Source organism: Egretta garzetta, unplaced genomic scaffold (genome assembly GCF_000687185.1).
Source record: "Egretta garzetta isolate BGI_Z169 unplaced genomic scaffold, ASM68718v1 scaffold31, whole genome shotgun sequence".
In the NCBI taxonomy this organism is placed as follows: Eukaryota; Metazoa; Chordata; class Aves; order Pelecaniformes; family Ardeidae; genus Egretta; species Egretta garzetta.
Window position 1 is genome coordinate 108,300 of NW_009258663.1, and position 21,859 is coordinate 130,158.

The window sequence follows — 21,859 nt, forward strand, 5'->3', positions numbered from 1 at the left end:
GTTGCCCAGAAAGGTAGTGGAGGCCCCATCCCTGGGAACATTCAAGGCCAGGTTGGACGGGGCTCTGAGCAACCTGATCTGGTTAAAGGTGTCCCTGCTCCTGCAGGGGGGTTGGACTAGATGGCCTCTAGGGGTACCCAGAAGATTCTGTGATTCTGTGATTCTGTAACATATTCGGGGTCGGAGTATGTTAGCACTTGAGAATCTGAAAGACTTAACATATTCGGGGTTGGAGTATGTTAGCACTTGAGAATCTGAAAGACTTGTATTGCAGCAATTTCTATAAAACTTAAATGTTAATACAGTCAAAAAAAAGCAACTAGTGTTGGAGGGAAACAGTGAACAATTACATAGCTTTAAACTGTTCATCCTATTAAAGATCTTTACTTCTTACATAACCAGCATGGGATGATTGGTGGCATGGGAGAAACCTGACTGGCACAGTGTGGTAAATGGGTGATTAAGTCTAACTGCTCATTTGCATCTGGGCTGTTTCAGGACAGAATTCCTTGAGTCTTGGATAAATTCCTGAGTGATAGCAGTCAGAGCCAAAAGCAGTTAGGACAAAAATCTAGGCTTATTATATGTAAAATTGAGAGGAAGAACTTTGACTGCTATATTGTTCTGCTTTCTTTGCCCCAAACTGATAACTTAGTAGTAAATTGTGAAGAACTTGTCAAAACAGAACATTTTTTTGAAGGAAACAGAGCTTCAGCTTCCTTATGAATTTGATTTTATTTTTTTTAACAATGGTGAGAAGATACTTCTCCTTACCAGCCCAGTACACTTTTCTCTATAGACGTTTACAAAACTATGTGTGGCAACAGTGTGGTTAATTACGGGGAAGTTTGTGTGTAGTGAGTGTGGTAAATAGTCATAGTAATGTGAGGGAACCTGTTAAACGTTTTGCATGAGTGGCATTTTTCCTGGTTTGATGCCTTAAGGGTTAAAGTTAACAATGTTGCAAGTGGCCTATGTGCATAAGACTTAGGCCTTGTTGTCTAGTTTGCTGATGATTTACTGAAGTCAGTAGTTAGTGGATTTATAAAGGATGGGGGGAATTGGGAGAGGATAAAGTAAGAAAGATAATGATGATTTGTCAAGGTTGCTTGACCAGGAGAAACAAGAACAAACAGTGCATGGAAGATAAAGGAAGCGAAATAACAGATGGACAGTTGGCAGGACATGCCGGCCTTGAAAGGTAAAAAGTTAAAAGTGAGGAAGATGTTTTGCCTTCATTCAAAAGACCCCCAGATGAGACCACCAGAACAGATTGCACATGTGTAAAAAGGAGGGACAATATGTTAATGGTTTCTTAGAACTCTCCACCTATTCCTAGAAGTAATTTGTATGACTCATGAATGTTCATATAGAACAGAGGTGTGCATGATAGGTGGCGTGATCCCCCATGCACCCAGCGCTGCAAGAAAGAATGCCTACTTTCTAAAAACTCTATCTTTGAGTCTTAGAAAGTTTCTTTTATCCGTCGTTTTCAGTATCAGGTTGACCAATCAACTTGTTTTGAAGAAGAGTCCTTTTACAGAAATTTATGTGGGTGGGAATTGAAAAGGACACTGAATCTAAGTCGGGAATTGAAAAACACTTGTGGAATCTGTATTATTTCAGAAGAGGGAAGCCTTAATCTGTAGATGAAAATACTTTGTGTGTGTGTGTGTGTGTGTTGCTTTCTGTGACCATTTTTCGCGTGTTCCCTTTTGTGCAGTCTGGTCCTTGACTGAAGAAGTTAAGCACACCATCGTGTAGTAAGGGGCAGTTAGTTGCATTTTCATCAATGCAATACATCATAGCTGAATCCTAAGAACTTTGCCTACTTGCAAGATGATGTTCATCCGCTCTCGGCAGTGGAAAGTTAAATTTGGAAAATTCTTCCAAGGGTATTTTTGTTCTTCAGCTATAGTAGAGACTGTGACTTAGACAGGAATCAGGTATGAGAAAGCAATTCTTTATGTTAATGACGTACAAGTTTACTATGTTGTGATGAAGGATCAGTGTGCATGTGGTACTAGTGTCCTAGTCATGTTTTTGAAGATAGTTGTAACCACGTTTAATATAAAATATACTTGAGATTTACATGAGTTTTTCTAGTGTTGTATGTACTTCTACATAGGTCGTAATTATATATTTGCAATAATCATTTTCTGAAGAGAAGAACCCAACCCTGTAACTTAATATATAATAAATGGTAGTAAGTTTTAATGTGAAAATATGATGGAGGTTTTCAGTTGTGCATAGCATTTCTAGCTTTTGGTCTATTGTTACAAAAATAACAAGAAAAATAAAACAATAAAAAACCTGCTAACAGTGCCTGCTGTCTTGTCGTGTAGATTTTCCAGATAAAATCGAAGGCTACATGAATCACAGGCTTAAAAATTAATTTTGAAAGTTCAGAAGTGGTAACAGTATGTCCCTGGGTGATAGCAATATGCTTTTTGAGATTTAACATTTGAACTTGAGCTGTAAATTCATGTCGACTCTGGAATGTCTATTTAAAGTAAGCTTTCCCACAGAACACCTTAAAAACATGTCCTTTGGCCTGTTGGCAGGAGTATAACTTCACGTGTATTCCAGTAATATTATAAACATTATTTTGAGGCAGATACTGCTATTATAAAATAGAAAATATTTTTGTTCATGCTAGGGCTGGTATAACGTACATATAATGAATTTAATTGTCTTGGATAACTTTGTATCCTGCAGTTCCATTTAATCTCTCTTCTTGAACCAAAAATAACCAGACCAGACCTTTCTGGACAACACTATTGACTTTTAAATATAGAAAGTATAGTGAGTATGTGTCCTGTGAAGTACTGTTTCACAGTGACTTAGATGTATCTCTAATGGAAGCCAGATATTTTTGTAAAGCATGACTATATCTATCCCACTATGTTTCTTCCTTTTCAATCTGTGAGGAAATAAAAATTAAACAAGTCTTTTTAATGTAAGCTTCAGTTGGCAGTGAATTGCACTGTTACATGTGCCTCAGGAAAGAAATTATGATACAGATAGTACACAAACTGGTAAATACTTTGGGGTGCATTTCAATCTGAATCTTTTACAAGTAGCATGTCTCGAAGACGCGGTGTATGCAGCATGAAAATGTGTGCCTAGCTATTCAAGTATGCTGTTTAACAAAGTTAATGTCACTGACTATTGTAACGTCATAATTCTATTAATGAAAATTCTGATGTTGTATTTCACTTTCTTTTATGATTAATTAGAAGTAAAATGTAAATCCTTATGTACAATGAATTTTTTACTTCCATCACAGTAGCAGCATGTTTCTGCAGAGAACTGAAGTAAAAATTTGATAAATTTGGATAGTTACTTCAGTATTAAGTGTGTGACTAAATGAAGCTTTTCTTTTAGGGCCACTGATTGATTAGAAAGAACTGTTACGCTCTGCAGGTTTCACTTTACATTTTCTGTTAGATATAAAAAAAAATTCAACTATTCATTGCTTCTGTTGTAAACTCTAAAATTTATTTCTGTGTATGAGAACAGCTACTGAATATTTCTGTAGTGGAAACTCTATTTAATGGGGTTTGCATGTACAAGGTCTTATTTGCAGTCCAAAAGTATAAATGTAGCTCAGTCAACAACTACATACAGTTGAAAATCTTGGGGAGAAAAGTCATTGTCAACATTTTGGGGTTTTTGTTTTTTTTTTCTCTGGTAAAATAATGGGTGATCTTATAGGAAATTTTGCTATTGTATATGGGTGTGCTTTCTTTCAAACCCTTGCAGACAAATGCCAGTTTATTACTTTTCATTAATGTCGGTTTGCAAATCTGTGATACTTAATTGTGAAAGAGCTTTTTCTGGGGAGGGATTTGGCTCCTCTGCCTTGACATTTACGTGCACATGTGTATTTATAGTTGTGATCTGTTTGGAATTTGCCTTTGTGGTTTTGTTTGCTCTTTAACTTGTTCTGTGATCTAGTCCTGTCTTTTTCAGTTTTGTTTCTGAGGTTTAATAGATGAGGAATGCAGAAGAAATGGCTTAATTTAGAGGAAATAATGAGCATTTTTATTCAACTTCAGGGAATAAATGATACTGTTCTTCTTAGAAGCTTTTCCTTAAAATAAACTTGTACTGGTGCTAATTTATGATTAATCTAGAATTTGAGTTCAGTGTAAGTATTACTGTGAATGTTTCCTTAATTTATTTTGGTTGTTCTTATGAAGGCTACTTTGAAGAAAGCAACTAATTCAAAGTTAATATTATCAATGCAGCTGTTCTAAGACCTGGAAGTGGTATGACCTTGCTCCCACTGTTCTGCCAAACTTATGATGTGTAGCACTTGTCCGTGTGTATGTGGGTTAAACTATGGTTGTTCAGAGAGAATAAGGGGAAAGCTATTTTAAAGCAACAATTATTTCACTGAAATACTAACTTGAGTGGAATACTGAGTATGAGCAGTCAAACTCAGTCTCAGAAGTGAAGATGGGCTTTTGAAGAAACAATTTTCAGCTTCCTAGTGTACATTTCATAAACACTTCTAGATGAAAAAAGGAAGTTAGTATGACAGAAGTGAATGTCACTTTCTTCCTGGTTTTGATCAAAGAACATAGAAAATCCTCTGTAGATAAAGAATGGGCTTATATTAAGCAAGTTCTGTATGGTTTCAAAATTTATTCAGTCTTCCTGAGAATTAATAAATTTTTGTAATAAATTGTCTATTCAGCTGTTTAGTAATTTGTTACAGTTGAAGATGTACCACTTTTTTCCCCAGTCAACTTTAAAAAGCTTGGACTGAAATTTTCATTTTATGTTTTGTTTTGTGGTTTTTTTTTTTATTTGGACTGTAACAAATGACACTGATGTAAGGATGCCCTGAACAAGAACAGGCTGATAACTTTCTCAGCATACCGAGAGTACCCTACAGTAGCTTATAAGAACAGGAAGACATGTCTGAGACTGCCTCGTTTGGCAGGAAATTGGTTTATAGAATTGACTATAAGCAAAAGCTTCATAGATAACCATTTCATACTACAGTGATGATAAAAAATTTTTTCTCTGTATGCCTAAAATCAAATGCAGCTGTTGTATTTGAAGACTGTGTAAACAAAGAACTGATGTTGTAGGTGGTTAATTGATTCATAATGTGATGTATCAGTCAGAGAAATGTTGATGTGGTAGAATGAGGAAGAATGGTAGCTAATTGAAGGTGAGGGGTTTTATCTGTTATGTTTTTGAGGTGGCATCACAGCCAAGTGCGTTGCTGGATTTGTATGTCTGAGAAGTTGCTTAGCACTCATTTAGGAGCACTCTTAATCAAAGTCTTCTATTCTGGCCTTAGTGATTTTGTAGAGGCGTAGTTTAGTGTCTTGTTTCTGGGAGGCTTGAACAAGTTGCAGGACGCACTGCTGCTGGCTCTTCAACTGTATGAGGTTCAATACGGCCATGTGCCGGGTCCTGCACTTGGGTCACAACAGCCCCATACAGCACTACAGGCTTGGGGAAGAGTGGCTGGAAAGCTGTCTGGTGCAAAAAGACCTGGGGGTACTGGTTGACAGCCGGCTGAATATGGGCCAGCAGTGTGCCCAGGTGGCCAAGAAGGCCAATGGCATCCTGGCCTGTATCAGAAATAGTGTGGCCAGCAGGAGTAGGGAAGTGATCGTGCCCCTGTACTCGGTGCTGGTGAGGCCGCACCTCGAATACTGTGTTCAGTTTTGGGCCCCTCACTACAAGAAGGATGTTGCATTGCTGGAGCATGTCCAGAGGAGAGCAACCAAGCTGGTGAGGGGTCTGGAGCACAAGTCATACGAGGAACGGCTGAGGGAACTGGGGTTGTTTAGTCTGGAGAAGAGGAGGCTGAGGGGAGACCTGATCGCCCTCTACAGCTACCTGAAAGGAGGCTGTAGGGAGGTGGGGGTCGGCCTCTTCTCCCTGGTAACAGATGATAGGACGAGGGGGAATGGTTTGAAGCTGCGCCAGGGCAGGTTTAGGTTAGATATTAGGAAAAACTTCTTCACTGAAAGGGTTGTCAGGCTCTGGAATGGGCTGCCCAGGGAGGTGGTCAAGTCCTCATCACTGGAAGTATTTAAAAGAAGGATAGATGAGGTGCTTAGGGACATGGTGTAGTGGTGGGATGGCAGGGTTACGTTAAAGGTTGGACTCTATGATCTCAAAGGTCTTTTCCAACCAAAGTGATTCTATGATGATTCTGTGATTCACAGCTGAGGCCAGCCTTGGCTACATAGGATCTGTTGGGTTGTGTGTGTTAATGCTCCCTAAACAAATCGAATCACAGCAACCACCCCTCCTTTAAGTAAAGGTAGAAGTCCAAATAGAGCAGTCATCCCAGTGTGCCGCAGTTGGAACTGTGCATGAGCGGGTGTGCATACAGCGCGGGTGCCTCATGGTACTTGGACACAAAGTGTCAACCTCTGAAGTAAGAAGTGACAGAAATGCAAGGACTCTGGGAAATGGGTTTACTGACAAAATGCCCTGTGATGTTTCTAAGTTCTACTATAAAAGAGGAAGACCTCAAGGTAGAAATGCAGAAACTTGTAAAGAGCAAAGTAATCCCATAAAGAAGTTCACCTGTCGCACACTAGGTGATGACCTTCCCTGTTTTTATAGGGGACACTTACTCAGGAATTTAAACAAAAAAATAAAAATCTTATTCAAACATATTGGAAGTGGAATTTTTCACAGTCTCAAAGAGTTTTTTAAATACTTGCACTTCTATGTGTATATGATAACAGGAAAGATAGGACTATAGCAGTAAAATGAAGTATGTAGGGGTTTGTTTTGTTTTTTTAAAGCTGGTTTGTTTTCTGTTTATTTGTGCTTATTTGAAGGGACTGCAATACCAGAAGTCCTTGTTGTGGAGAGTATATGAAAGATTTTCCTTTATTTTCTTGTGTTAATAACTCTGAAGAGGAATGTGCGATAAAATAACAAAATGAACAACAAAGAATTGCAAAGTGCAGATAGTCAAAGTTCTAAAAATCTAGCAGCTGTGATTTATTAGCTGTCCTTGAAACTGCGCTGATACTGGAAGGTTGGAAGATGTGGAAACTCTTCACACTTACCAGATAGATTTCACTGGTATGGTTGGATGTACCCAAATTATCATTAGCACAATCACTTGATGTTCATCTTGTGCACACTAGTCTTTTAATAATAATAATGAAAAAGTTCTCACTAATTCTAAGGGAGTCATATTTCTCAATCTATTGCAAATTGTTTAAACAACTCAATAAGCATGTGAGAGGGACTGCAGCCTACTTTTACTTCCAAAAGATCTCTGATTATATGATAAAAGGAGGGTCTCAATACAGAGAAAAAGAAGGAGCATGCTTTCTGGAAGTAGGTGCTCCAGTTATCCCATCAACTCTTAGGAGGTATGAGATTCCAGTCTGCACATTTGTTCGTACAAGAAGATCTCATGTAGGGCAGGAAGTAGAAGTAATGTAGTTATTGCTGTACATCTCGCTCAGAATCCTACGTAATTTCAATTTTAGGGAATCATAGAATCATAGAATGTTTTGGGTTGGAAGGGACGCCTAGAGGTAATCTAGTCCAACCCCCCTGCAGGAGCAGGGACACCGCTAACTAGATCAGGCTGCTCAGAGCCCCGTCCAACCTGGTCTTGAAAGTTTCCAGGGATGGGGCCTCCACCACCTCTCTGGGCAACCTGTTCCAGTGTTTCACCACCCTCATTGTAAAGAACTTCTTCCTTATATCTAGTCTAAACCTACCCCGGTTTAGTTTAAAACCATTACCCCTTGTCTTGTCACTGCTGGCCCTACTAAAAAGATTTTCCCTGTCTTTCCTATAGGCCCCCTTTAGGTACTGAACGGCCGCAATCAGGTCTCCCCGCAGCCTTCTCTTCTCCAGGCTGAACAAGCCCAACTCTCCCAGCCTGGCCGATATAACTTGCCACTCTTGCCAGAATAGCATTCCCCTCTGTAGGGAGTGAAAGGATGCCTGAACACTTACTGTGACTGTCAGCAAAAAGTCCCAGGGTAACTTTTGTTGTTACCAGAATTTGTCCTGTAAATTTTGACATTCAAGGAGAAGGAACTTTTGACTTAAGAAGAAATCCTGACTACTGGGTCTTTTAATGAAACCTGGGAAATTAATTACTGTGTTTTACAAAATGGGGGGCGGGAGGAGGGGAGTGCTAAGCCTTGTTAGTTATAGCTCCTTGAGTATTATTTTAATATTTAAAAGGAGAGTTAAGTGTTTAACATTCTTGGAGGAGAAAATTTCTCATACCTTGTTTTTTAAACTAGTGTCTGCACCCTCTGCCACTTCGATCAACCAGAGGTTTTGCAAAATGTAATAAAAAATAAGTCCTGAAACTAGTCTGAACTGTTGCTGTTCTGACAATTCTATTGTATGACAACACAGTGACACAAGTACCATGGGGCCCTTGGACACTCTCTGGTGGGAATACTTCAAGTGATGTAAGTTATGACCCCACCGGAGGTTGCTCAAACCATACCATGGGAGCCCAGCTGAGCTTAACAGCTGCTTGTACTGCTAGTTTTGCAAGAGAATTTAAGAATTTAAGGCTGCTTTAAATCTTATTCTGTCAATAGTGATGAAGTTTGTTCGCTGTTCTAGTTTACAGCATTGCAACTGCTGGATTTGGATGGCGATTTGTCATTTGCAACCATTTCTTGACCGTAATAAGGTTAAAACTGCCCACTAAAATGTGTAAGTAAAGTAGCTTCTTAGGGAGTGGTATTATATCTTACATGAAATCAGTTGAAGTCATGTTTTAATTCAAGATGAAGTACCTCCTGCTTTCAGAACTCCATAGTGGAGAAAATGCTGAATTTAGGATGTGGTTCTACAGGAATTTATCTGAAATACTAATTGTAAATAAACAAAATAGCACTTTTAAAAGAAAGATAAAAAGAAAAGTGCAATTAGTAAAAGTCTAGCTTTATCCCATGTGGAGGTTAGCAATAACTTCTTCCTTTAGCTGTAAAGATAATTGAGTCTGTAACCCTGTGGCTCTCAGTGTTCCAAAAATGCAAGTAAGTCCTGATAGATGTGGTGGCAAGGGGAGCGGGTTCCTTCTTCCAGTACCCTTTGCCCTCTGTTACATTTGAAATAATAACTATGGATATGCAAAAGTTACTGCTTTCTCAAATATTGTGATGAAATCTCATCTTTATTCTGTCTTCATTTTTCCCACCCCTATTCCAAGGGGAATGTGAAAAAAAAAAATTAAGCAAATCCTGGATACATTGAGGGAATCTAGTCAATTCTATTGCAGAAACTGGAAAAGAGTAGACATGAAGTGAGGTACAGGGGAATGACACATTTTTTTTTTAAAAAAAAGAGTCCCAAATCTTTTTCTAGTACTCTCTGGTTAAGGAGAAATTTTCTGTCTCTTCTGATCATCCCCGTTTTACGTTAGAGCAGGTTCTGGAAAACAAATATAATGCCCTCTGAATCAGAAGATCAGTGTTCCACTTGAGTTTGATGGTCCCGTGGCTGCTTTATGCTGCCTTTCTTAAACTTTTTTTGTCATTAGAAGAAAAGGTAATTGAGCCTAATTGTCTTCATACAAGTAACTTCATAATTGAGCCTAGAACTGTCTTCACATAGGTAACTTCTAGATATGACCAAGACTGGTGTATTTTAATGCTTAGGTCTACGGAGGAGTTACTTTTCAAGGTATGCTAATCAGTCTTGAAGTTTATTGCCACACTGACAAGTAAGGGTCATTTCTTCACCTAGAGCTCTTAACTAAGATCCAAAAGATACCTTGGAGGGTGAAACTTCCTACCATTCCCTCTGCAGAGCATGAGAAATACTTCAGTAGTAAAATTTGCACTATGTATTGTAAAACAGATGTGTGGGAACCAGGTACTTTTCTCATCGGATCATCTCACTCATCGGATGAAAACTATTTGCTTGATATATTGCCATACTTGTATAATAGTCTTGATACTGCTTCTTGCACAGAAGGAGGCCAGGGCAGGGGGGTATCAGTTTTTATCTGCTTTGAGTGGCTTGAGTTGTGGTAAACTGAGCGGTATTTTTTGCTCACATTCTGTTTCTTACTGCTTAATAGTACATGGCTGCAGTCAGCTGTGGTTGAAGGTGGCTTAATTTTATTTTTGAAGAAATGAAGTTATGCTTTCTGAAGCTTTGTAGTTAACTTGGGTCTAAAATACTTTGTAGTCTTTGCTGGAAAGGGTACAAATCCCTGTTGATATATTTGGAAAACAGTTATATGTACAGCTGTCTCTATAGAAACTGTGAAGTAAAATGCTATAATTACTTTATATGGGCTGCTGCATTTCTCCTGGGGCAGTTACGTCTTTAGAGCTGATTGGATTCAGCCCTGGTGGTGAAAGGCTTCACACTATTAAACCTTTAAACTTTCTAGTTGCTTGAGAAGGGAAGAAATGGAAGTTCAGCATTTTCTCCGTGTGTGTGCGCGCATGCGTGCATGCGAGGGAGAATGAAAGCTGTGCAGTCTGTTCAGCCGGGGCAGTCGGGGAAGTGACGTCCTGCATTATTTGTCGTTCTAGAAAGAGCGGAGACACGTACTGTAGGTGGGAGGGCTCTAAAGAGAGCTGTGTCTTGTCCGGTGTGTATAATTATTTATAAATGAGCAGCGGGGAAGGAATGAAATACGGAGAAGCTGTCTAGTGTTTCTCTAACGTATCAGAGAGTTTGTTGATTTGTAACAGTTCTGCTTGTTTCAATTCCCAGTTTGATTTTTGTTTTTCCTTCTCTAGCATCTCTGCGTTGCTGAGACACTGGACACTGCTTTATTTATAGCAAGGAAAATCTGAATTCCTCCAGCACTCGGGATGGGGAAAGATTATTACTCTATCCTCGGAATTGAAAAAGGGGCTTCTGAAGAGGATATCAAAAAGTCTTACAGAAAACAAGCGCTTAAATGGCATCCGGATAAGAACAAATCTCCCCACGCAGAGGAAAAATTCAAAGAGGTTGCAGAAGCTTACGAAGTGCTGAGTGATCCCAAAAAGAGAGACATTTATGATCAGTTTGGGGAGGAAGGTATGTATTACTCTGTTATACTCTGATCGGTCACTTTCGTTATGTTGAGTTAAGCAAAATAAACATACAAGATGCATGAAAACATGGTTTGTGTTGATTTTTAGGCAATGTATTTGTACTGCTTGGAAGTTTGACTCAGCTTTTTTAATGTTAAGCGTATTGCAGGGTTAGTGCTGATTGAGTTTTAATTTCTTATTTTTATGTGTTTTTCTGTTGGTTTTTATTTTTTTTCTTTAAATTCCCAAATATTTGACAGGCAAAAAGTTACTGAGTTGAAAAAGTTTGTATGACCCATAAATAGCTCTCTGGGTTCTCTTACTGCTGCCTTCCCTTGCCATAGCACTTTTTGAGGTGCATTTGAAAAGAAATTTATTCTTCTCTTAAATTTTTGCTAAAGGGCAGTCTGCTTGATCTAGGCAGGGCAGTCCTGAGCAGATGCCCAGGTGTCCAGTCCGTAGTTGTCCTTGGCTTCTTGCCTGGAGAGGAAAGAATTTGGCTGATGTCATGAAATACCAGAACAATTTTTTAGCTTTAATTGTAAACAGTGATAACATGCCAAGAGAATGAGGCCTCAGAAATGTCATATTTATCCTAAAATGGTTATCTGGAGAGGATGACTTTTATTTTTGACCAACATGACTTTTAAGTCTTATGATTGAGCAACAGAGGAAGTCATTAACATCCCTCCCCTTAAATGTATGGTATCAGAAATTCCACATGAAGAATTACTTTGGTTGTGACAAGTAGGTCCACTCTCTCATTGCCATTCACCCGGGGCCATGTTTTTAGTAATATAAAGGAGGACACTTAAATAGCAGTACTATGGGGAAAATTGTGGGTTCTTATGAAAGCATAATAAAATTTGGTTCTCTGTCATCTGTAGGACTTAAAATAATTGTTAGCATCCTTAAATTCATGTAGAAGACGTTCAGCTTCTACAGAGGATGCAGGTTTTTTGGTCTTTTGTTCCGTGAGTGTATGTTAAAAGCTTTAGTGCTGTTACCGAAACATTCTAGCAAAAAAGTGTTTATGTGGATGCCCTTTGTTGCCTCTTGGGTCTTTCGCCTTCTTGCATTTCTTCCTTCTCACCTCCTGCCTCCTTTCTGTGTATCATTATAAACCTATTTACTCTGTGGATTCATTTGCATTTTAGATTCCTGTGCAGTAGCTCATCCTAACTACTTTCCCAAAATACCATTTTAGTCACTTTTACCAAAGAGCTTGAAGTAAAGCATATAAAGCAATGCAGCCTTTGGCATCCTAGTATTGCATACTTGGAAGACAGAAGTTCAAACATAGATTTGTATTTATTTGGGGCATAATATTAACTCAAAGTTTGAATTTTTAGAATGATGAACCTGGAAATACCTTATTATGCCTCAGTTGCTCTCTAAGCTCTTCAGTTGCATCTGAGAGTGTAATTAGTAATTTGTGAGGGAAAGGCAGGGGGTGCAGTGGGAGGAAGGAGGAAACATCAGTGTTTTTACAGCCAGGAACTTGATGTACCTTCAGTAACTTTTGGCTAGCTATTCCAGGAGGTGTCCTTCTACTGTCACAGATTGAATCCACTGATCTGCTTGCTTGACATGAACACTATGGTGACAGAAGGATGTACTACATGTGTTGCTACTGCTTGTAATACAGTCTGGTATTGAGATGGAGAAAGCACTCTCATTCTAACATTTTTACTTGGTTACTGTTGATAACCAGTATCAAGCTTATGCATAGAAGGTCTAAAACAGCCAAAAAAAGAAGAAAACCCCAAATCCCTCTTTCAAATTTAAGGAATGCATGCTTCATTAATGTAAACCTTCACATTTTTATGGCTATGGAAGTAGTATAGCAGCTGTAGTGCCGAGTTGCTGTAAGATTGAAAAAAATAAAATAACCAAACATCGTAAGTTTACAAATAGAAGTCTATTTGGAGAGAGGCATTTAAGAAAATTTATTTTAGCTGGGTTTGGAATGGGAGAGCAGGAAGTACAAGGGACTTTCTGCTGAGAATTGTAAGAGAAGTCTTATCAGGAAGAAATGAGATGTAGATCTCTCCTTGTGGAAGATAGAAGAGAAAGAACAAAGCTATTTGAGAAGATTCTGATTTTTTTGCACAGAGATGGTGACAGTATATACAACATTTTTTGTACCCAAATGGGTCTTGGGAACTTTCATGCTATTTTTATTGTGACTGCATTAAAAAGACTTCCCAGGTATCTTACCTATTTTTATATCATAGGAACACAAGCTGTGGTAAGTTTGGGATCCTAAATTAAACAGTAAGGGAAGCATATGGCTGCTTGACTATTGGCATGTTACCTTTTATTCAAACTGAATTGGAGGAAGACAGAGGTAAATCTAATTAACACTGGGTTAAAGCTGAGCTATGGAGGCTGTGGAAAACATTGCGTATGATACTGCGTGATTTTTCCCAGAAGTGGTCTTGAAGAGGGATGCAATTCCCAACAGACTTGCAGACAAGCAAAGATCAAGTCAAGCAGACCTGTCTTCTGTTTGAAGATGCTAATTCTTTGAATAACTGGCTTTAATAATATGAAATAAAATTGGCAGTGTCAGAATACCTGTTCTTCTGAAGTAGAAGTCACTGTAGAGCTTCAGAAACTTTGTTGCTGTTCAAGCTATTGAATTTCTAGTTGATACAGCATAGTCTGATGAGTCCTTATCGGAAATGAGACCTTTCACTCTACTGCAAAGGCCTTTGAACTCATCAGTTCTGATATCATTACACCCCACAATAGGAAAGCTTATACTAATACTCAGTTTGTTTATAACTTTGCTTATTTGTCTTATTTAGGTCTGAAAGGAGGAGCTGGAGGATCTGATGGACAGGGTGGTACCTTCCGGTACTCCTTCCACGGTGACCCACATGCTACATTTGCAGCTTTCTTTGGTGGCGCAAATCCTTTTGAGATCTTCTTTGGAAGGAGGATGCCTGGTGGCAGAGACACTGAAGACATGGAGGTGGATGGTGATCCATTTGGATCCTTCACTAGTTTTAGTATGAATGGTTTTCCAAGGGAAAGGAATACAGTTGGTAGCCAATTACGTCGTAAACAAGATCCCCCTGTAATCCATGAACTTAAAGTGTCATTGGAAGAGATCTATCACGGCTGCACAAAAAGGATGAGGATTTCACGTAAAAGGCTTAACCCAGATGGTAGAAGTGTCCGAACAGAGGACAAAATTCTTACTATTGAGATAAAGAGAGGATGGAAAGAAGGCACCAAAATTACTTTTCCGAAAGAAGGAGATGAAACACCCAACACAATTCCAGCTGATATTGTTTTTATCATTAAAGATAAACCTCACTCTTACTTCAAGAGAGATGGATCAAATATTATCTATCCTGTTAAGATCAGCTTAAGGGAGGTAAGTTTCGCTTTTGGTAGAACTCTGTTTAAACCTTTAAACATATGTTACAATACGATAGAATGGCTACACTGCACAAGCTGGACAGCAGCAGTAAAGTTTTGGGTTGGGTTTTTTTTTTTAACAGTTTCCCTCATGTAAAGTCAACATGTGACTGCAGAGCACAGTTATTTATAGTGGAAGCAATAGCTGTTTTCATAAAAATGAAGTATTATTTCAAGCTATTTACTATAGAGATGGAAGAGAATGAGGGTGGAAAGGTAAAGTGGAAGGTTGATATGTCTTAAATCTTCATACTCTACCTTTATAGCAAAATATATATATTAGGCTGAAGTAATGAACACAAATAAAATTAACAAATACATCCAATGTAGTATGCTCCTTACTGTTGTAATGTAGTTGCTACTTCTGTAGAACAAAGTATAAATGTCTTAAATATCTTCACTGCCCACAAATTCTGCCTTTTTATGTCATAAGTTATTTCAGTGTGATTTCAAAGCACATAGAGATTGATTTCATGAGGATAAATTATTGTGAACAGGTGTTATAGGAGCTATATATAACAACAACAATGGTATAGCTTTTTAAAATTCCATTACAAGTCAAAACACATTGGCTTTCAAAAGGAAAAATCGGAAAGACTACAGAGCAGAGTCCTTAAGGATTTTTGAAGCCTTGACATCGTCATCATTTAAAAGATAATGTAGCTGAGTGTGTGATGTTTTTTCTTCTTAATTAACATTAGATGGAGAAAGGAATTCTTGCTTGCATTATAAGCTCTTTGTGTACATTATGAGCTCCCTTCTTAAAAGATTCTTAACTAAAAATACATCTGAAGTGAGATGAAATACCTAAAATAGGATGAGGGAAGGAGAAAAGACAATATTTAATGTTGATGTGAGTAATATAGTTCCTTCATAGATAAAAGCTCATTGCATTGTTATGTAAATTGGACATTATCAGTATAGACTAAGTGTGCTGAATCAGGTGAAGTTGGAGGAATCAAAATGTTATTATCAGAGATCCTAGTAATGAAAACAAACTATTGGATAAAGCAGGAGAAGGTCTGTGATGTTTTAATTTTGGTGCACCAAAATAGTTTGCTTTCCTTTGAGCATCACAAATGCTCACCTAAGACAGCTGTGAAATTTGATATGCTTCTGCTTATAGACACTTAAGTGTTCTGCAATTTGATAGAATATAGGTTGATAGTGTATTAGGGTAAACCCCCTGTGCAGTGTAAACAAAAAATGGAAGAGGACTCTAAATTACCAGTGGAAACTGAGAAGCTGGACATCTCTAGAGAAGTATGAGTGAAGAGTTCACTGTGGGCTTAACTACCTTACTATTTGATAAATTCTTTGAAGGATATATAAGCTCAATTACCCTCCAGTGGCTATTGTGTAAGACTGGTAAATTCCTTGATACTCAATGACAAATCCAAGCCTTTCCTTTTTAAGAGACAAACACTGTATTTGAATTTTGACATCTCAGTATTGTACAGTGGAAATACTGTTTAGAATGCTAGTTTTTTTTTATATAATCCAAATTCAGTTGCAGGTTCTGACCAATTTCTTTTTCTCATGATACAATCTTTCTTTAGGCTTTGTGTGGCAGCTCTATGCACGTGCCAACGATAGAAGGAAGAGCCATACCTATGACAGTAAACGAAGTTGTAAAGCCTGGGATGAGAAGAAGAATTATAGGATATGGTTTGCCGTTTCCCAAAAATCCTGACCAACGTGGAGACTTAATTATAGAGTTTGAAGTAATTTTCCCAGATAACATTTCTCCAGCATCAAAAGAAGTACTTAGGCGAAATCTTCCAGTTTCATAAAACGAAGACTGTGTATCCCAACTGTTTAAATAGGACACTGGAAATGCAGAAGACTGGCAAGTCTATGCTTTAAAAGTGCAATCTGTAACAACTAGTGGAATATTTGTTTTTTTGGTTTTTTGGGATGGGTGGGTGGGGAATTCTGTAATGCTGCATGAGAAGAAAAGGGTTAAATACAAGTCATACAGGTGACTTCTGCAGTAAGATTTACAGGGAAAATCACTCATTTTATTTTACATCTTCCTAACCAGAAAAGTCTATTCATTATTTTGCCTCATGTAAAATGTAGTAGGTTTTTACCAAGTTAGCACATATTTCTGATACAGTACTTGAGCCTCCAGGTACTTTATTTCTTATATCCCTACCCTATCTATAACATTACCCATTTATACAGGAATCGGAGATAGTAGTAGAAATACACAAACATATAAATATTTTAAAGAGCAAAACATGAAAGATACCATTTTGGTATGTTGCCTTCCACTGCACAAAGCATAGGCTGGGAAAATCAGCTTGGACTCCTGAACAGCCCTCCAGTGAAATGAAAGCATTTTGTTTATTGCCCCAGAATGTGTGAGGACTGTACTGTGAGTCTAGTGAAGGGCACTGTGGCTTGAGGAGCAAGAGCAGCCATTTTCTGTGGGGTAGTTCCTCAGCCTTCAGGCAGAACAGCGGGAAGGGATTCTACAAGTACATAAACAGCAAATGGTGGGCCTGCTGTCAAATGGGGCAGGGAAGCTGGTGACAAATGACATGGCTGAGGTACTTAGTGCCTTCTTTGCATCAGTCTCTACCAGTAAAACAAGCCTTCAGGAATTCCAGGCCCCTGAGATCAGAGGGGAAGTCTGAATTCTCAGTGGTGGAGGACCAGATTAGGGTGCACTTAAACTGGAAGTCCATGAACCTGACCGGTTGCACCCCTAAGTGTTGAGGGAGCTGGCTAATGCTGCTGCAAGGACACTCTTAATTATCTTTGAAGATTGTGGGGACTGAGAGATGTTCGATTAGATTGTTAAAGAGCAAATATCACTCCTATCTTCAAGAAAAACAAGAAGGAAGGTTTGGGGAGATACAGGACAGTTGGCTTCGCCTCAGTCCTTGTGAAGGTAATGGAAAATCCTCCTGGAAGGCATTTCCAAACTCATGAAGGACAAGAAGGTGATCAGGAGTAGTCTGCATAGATTTACAAAGGGGAAATTGTGCTTGGCCAAGCTCATTGCCTTCTACAGTGAGGTGACTAGTTTTGTGGGTGACAGGAGACCAGGCCATGTTGTTTACTTTGACTTTAGTAGACAGACTGACAAAGTACAGGTTAGATAAGTGGAAAGTGAGGTAGATTAAAAACTGGCCAAATGAGTGGGCACAGGAGGGTGTAACCAGCGGCACAAAGTCCAGTTGAAGGCAAGTCAGTAGTGGTGTACCCTGTAGCCCAATACTGGAGCCAATACTATTCAACATCTTCATTAATGACTAGGATTATCAGATGGAGTGCATCCTCAGCAAATTTGCAAATCATATAAAACTGGGAGGAGTGGCTGGTAACACCAGATGATGTTCTGCCTTTCAAAGGGACTTCAGCAAGCTGGAGGACTGGGCAGAGGATTCTTACGAAGTTCAACAAGGGGGAATGCAAAGGCTTGCTCCCTGAGGAACAAGTTGAGGCACTAGTACACCTTGGGAGCTGACTGGCTGGAAAGCAACTTTTCGAGAAAGACCTTGGAGTACTGGTGGACAACAAACTGACCGTGAGCCAGTGATGCACCCTTGTGGCAACAAAGGCCAAAGGTTTGCTAGCAGGCTGAGAGGGGTGATCCTTCCTCTCTACTCTAAGCACTGATGAGGATGTGTCTGGAGTACTGTGCCCAGTTCTGCGCTCCCCAGTACAAGAAAGATGAAAAACTTACTGGAGCAGGTTTACAACAGGCCATGTGTGAGAAGAGGAAAGCTGGAGATCTTCAGCCTGGGAAAGAAAAGGCTTGGGGGGATCTTGCCACTGTGTGTAAATACCTGATGGGAGGGAATGAAGGTGGGGGAGCCAGGCTCTTCTCAGTGACAGGACTAAGAGGCAGAGGACACAAGGTAAAATGCAGGGAATTCCATCTGAATGTAAGGAAATACTTTTTTGCGGTGAGGGTGGTCAAACACAGGAACAGGTTGCCCAGAGAGGTTGAGGAGCTGCCATTTCTGGAGATACTCAAAACCTGGCTGGACATGGTCTTGGGCAGCCTGCTCTAGCTGACCATACCTGAGCAGGGGTGTTGGGACTGCATGATCCCAAGAGGTTCCTTCCAACCTAAATGATTCTGTGAACTTGGACTTCGCACTTTTCACCAGGCAGTGCTATGGGCCATGTTCTGCAAGTGAGGCTTAGCCCAAAGATGGGTGGTACTGATGTGACAGCTTGAATCCCTAGAGTAGGTCTATGCTTGAGTGGAAGGATGCACAAAGAACACTAAAAGCAATTGGCTAGTGCAGGTATTTAAAGATCGTGCTGATCTCAAGTATTCATTATTTTCGAAGGCTGAAATTTACTCCCATGAAGAAGGCAAGCCCAGGTCCTAGCTAAAGGAAAGTTTGCTTAAGACACAAAGTGGGATGGGGGTTGCCCATAAACTTTCACATGCTTGAATTGAGTCTATTTGAGTACAAATATGAATTACTTGTCGTTAGAGTTAAAAGGTGCATAGGGAAATGGAGAGCCCTCTGTAATAGTCTAGTTTTATAATACAGTAATAGGGCTGGTTCCCTTGATTGTGGCAAGATTTTGGTGAAAGAAATGCCTTGCAGGCGTGCTTTATCACTCGAGTTTAAAACCATAATACAGTGCTTTAACAACACTTTCAAAGCTTTTGGGTTTGGTTTTTTTTTTCTTCATAAGAAAATATGTAAGATCTGCTGTCAGCCTTTTGCCTGTGGAAATGTAGTAGTTACCTGCTCTGTTAGGTAGCTTAAGAAGTAGCAGTGTTACCTTCATATACGTGACTTCCTGCAGGAAAGTAAATCATATGGAAGTTGGGATTTAATTTACAATAACTTTTTAATGAGCACAAGAAGAATCCCATTTCTGTTACTCAAAGAATTTCTGGGAGATACTGTTGAGTCAGTTTTTCAGCTTCAGATCTCTTCATAAAGTGTCAGGTAGTTGTCCTAAATCTACAAGGAACTAAATAATTGCTGGAGCAGTATCACAAAGGGAGAAAAATTGCTGCTTAGTGCTTATGCATATTGTTAACACTATATATTGTTTGTTCAAAAAATTCCCATTTCAGTATGTTCCATATTGCATTTCTTATGTGGTTTTTAAGTAAAAAGTGTAAAGTTGGTTTTTAACTTTCTCTTATCTTTTGTTATGATGGCAGATGCTATAAGCTATGCGACTTTAAAAGCATATCATCCTAAAATACCTGTTTGTCAGTTTAAAAGCTAATGGAATTGAGCATTTTGTAATTCAGGATCTTGTAACCATAGTCCAACTTGTAAAAAAAAAAAAGTTACAGCAACTAGGAGTATTTTTTGTAATCATCTTCAAGTAAGAAGAGTAGTGTTAAATTGAGGAATTGCAGTATCTTGTGTATTTAGAGGTATATATATGTATAGCAAACTAAACTTTTCCAACTGTTTTCATGCTTAAAATACAGAACTATAGGACTGATATGAAATGCTTGTATTTCTTTTTTTTTATGGAGAGGTAACAAAGTATGTTTCAGAAAATAGTATGTGGAATTACTTCAAAATATGAAAGCATTAATATCTATCTAATCCAGGATTCACAAAAATTAATATTTTTCTAATCAAAAAATGTGCTTAAAAGCTGTTTTAAAACCCATTTGATTATTTAATAAAGGCCACTTGGGAGAAGGAGGCAAATACTCAGTCACCTACTGTATCTCTAACTACTAAAATAGATGGAAATAAAATGGACATTCATGAAGTTGGGACAAGAAGGATATTTTGATCTCCTGAAGGTTGCTTAGGTGTGCCATAGATAGTCAAAGTTATTTGGTTACTTTGCAGGAGTTCATTCAACAAGTGTATGAAAACCTGTACTTCTAAAGAACCTTTTTTAATCTCCACAACCTCAAGCTGTTGGAAGAGTAGAGCAAGCTACATTACAATCGTTTCTCTTTTCTGCCATGCAGTGGTACTCTGGGATTGCTCCAGAGCAGTCTTTCTGATGTCATGAGGATATCAGTATTCCACTCTTCCACTGAGCCTTTTTTTGTATTATCTATGCTTAAAACTTGTTGAAGCCTGTTTGTGGTGTGTTCAACAGATGTGGGTTTGGGTTAGTTTTGAGTCCCAACCTGTTTGCTTTGTTATGGAATTAACAGACTCTCTAGCTGTGCTTGGGTCTCCAATGTTGTTTTTACCACCTTCATCTTGTAGCTTTGTGTGTACTCACTTCCATTTGCCTTTCATAGGGTGGAAACTTTTTCTTCATTTGTACGTCCTCTTCTAGTATTCAACCCTATTTTCAATATGACCTCCAGTCTAAACCTCACAAACAGTGCTGAAGATGAGCAATATGTATTATGATGATCAGTCAAAGGAGATTATCAGTGTGCCAATTCTCAGATGTGATAGTTCTGCTATTTTTAGTAAATGCTCAAAACAGTATCCATGTCTGATTCTCAAAAATCCAAGCATAGGGAGGAGGCATCCATCAGATTGATACACAGTGCGGTAAATGAACCAAGCTGTTGGACCGGTTGTACCTTCAGTGGTAAAGAGCCAAAGCATGGGTGAAGAAAAGGTCTATAGCTGGCTTGGTTTTAAAGACCTTGACTGAGCTGTGCACAGGTATCAGATTCTTGACCTTGCATAGATTTGCTTAGAGACTGGAGGAGACCATTGTCTTGGCGGGATAATCTGCTATCAGTAGTGGATTATTTTTTTTGGAGGGCCTGTTCCAAAAGAAATCAGCAACCTGGAAAGGGAGTTGTATTTGACCAAGAATCAGTTCTGCTTCTTGGTAAGTGCCACTACCCCTATGCTTGCATAAAATCAAGTTTCCATATTAATGAGTCACATTTTTGTGTTAGTACGGGGTTTCTCTGAGACATACTGGGTGCAACTGGCTGGCATTTAGCTTTTGTGGAGAGAGGAAAATGATAGGGGTTTCCAAACCTTATTTTCCTTGGCCTTTAGTTAAGGCTGTGTGATCTTAGACATATTTACATCTTTTTTTACTCTTGGCCTATATAACCCTTGAGTCTTTCAAAATATTTCAGTGCTAGAAACCCCCCCAACTCTTTAAGCCCTTAAGATGCTTTTGCCAGTGACTTGGTCACACTAATGTGATGATGCAGTCTTAAAATGGGATTCTAGCAACTGTGTATCTGGGGTACTACTGAGCTAAAGGAGTGAAATCTGTAGCCTTTGTATGGGCTTTGCTCTGTTCATGGAGAACTGACTGATACTAAAAAGTGCTAGGCTGGTTAATTGTAATGAAAGCGTCCTGCCATGAGAGACTGTGCTATTCCACTCCTTTAGGCACTTGCACGCTTGATGACAAGATTATTCGGTAGTAATTCATTTGAGAGAATGATGTGCATGATGGAATGGTATCTGTAGTTATCAGATGGAAAGAGGGGAGGGCGCAATGGAAGGGAA

At 38.9% G+C, this 21,859-nt stretch overlaps 1 protein-coding gene across 1 annotated transcript; it reads left to right on the forward strand.

The window, feature by feature from the left end:
- The first annotated feature begins 10,477 nt into the window (after nt 1-10,477).
- Nucleotides 10,478-19,083, forward strand: DNAJB4 (DnaJ heat shock protein family (Hsp40) member B4). Its single transcript, XM_009648427.2, has 4 exons — nt 10,478-10,588; nt 10,740-11,025; nt 13,835-14,409; nt 16,013-19,083. Exons 2-4 carry the CDS (start codon nt 10,815-10,817, stop codon nt 16,244-16,246), a joined length of 1,020 nt encoding a protein of 339 aa, XP_009646722.1. The 5' UTR covers nt 10,478-10,588; nt 10,740-10,814; the 3' UTR covers nt 16,247-19,083.
- Nucleotides 19,084-21,859: the final 2,776 nt, after the last annotated feature.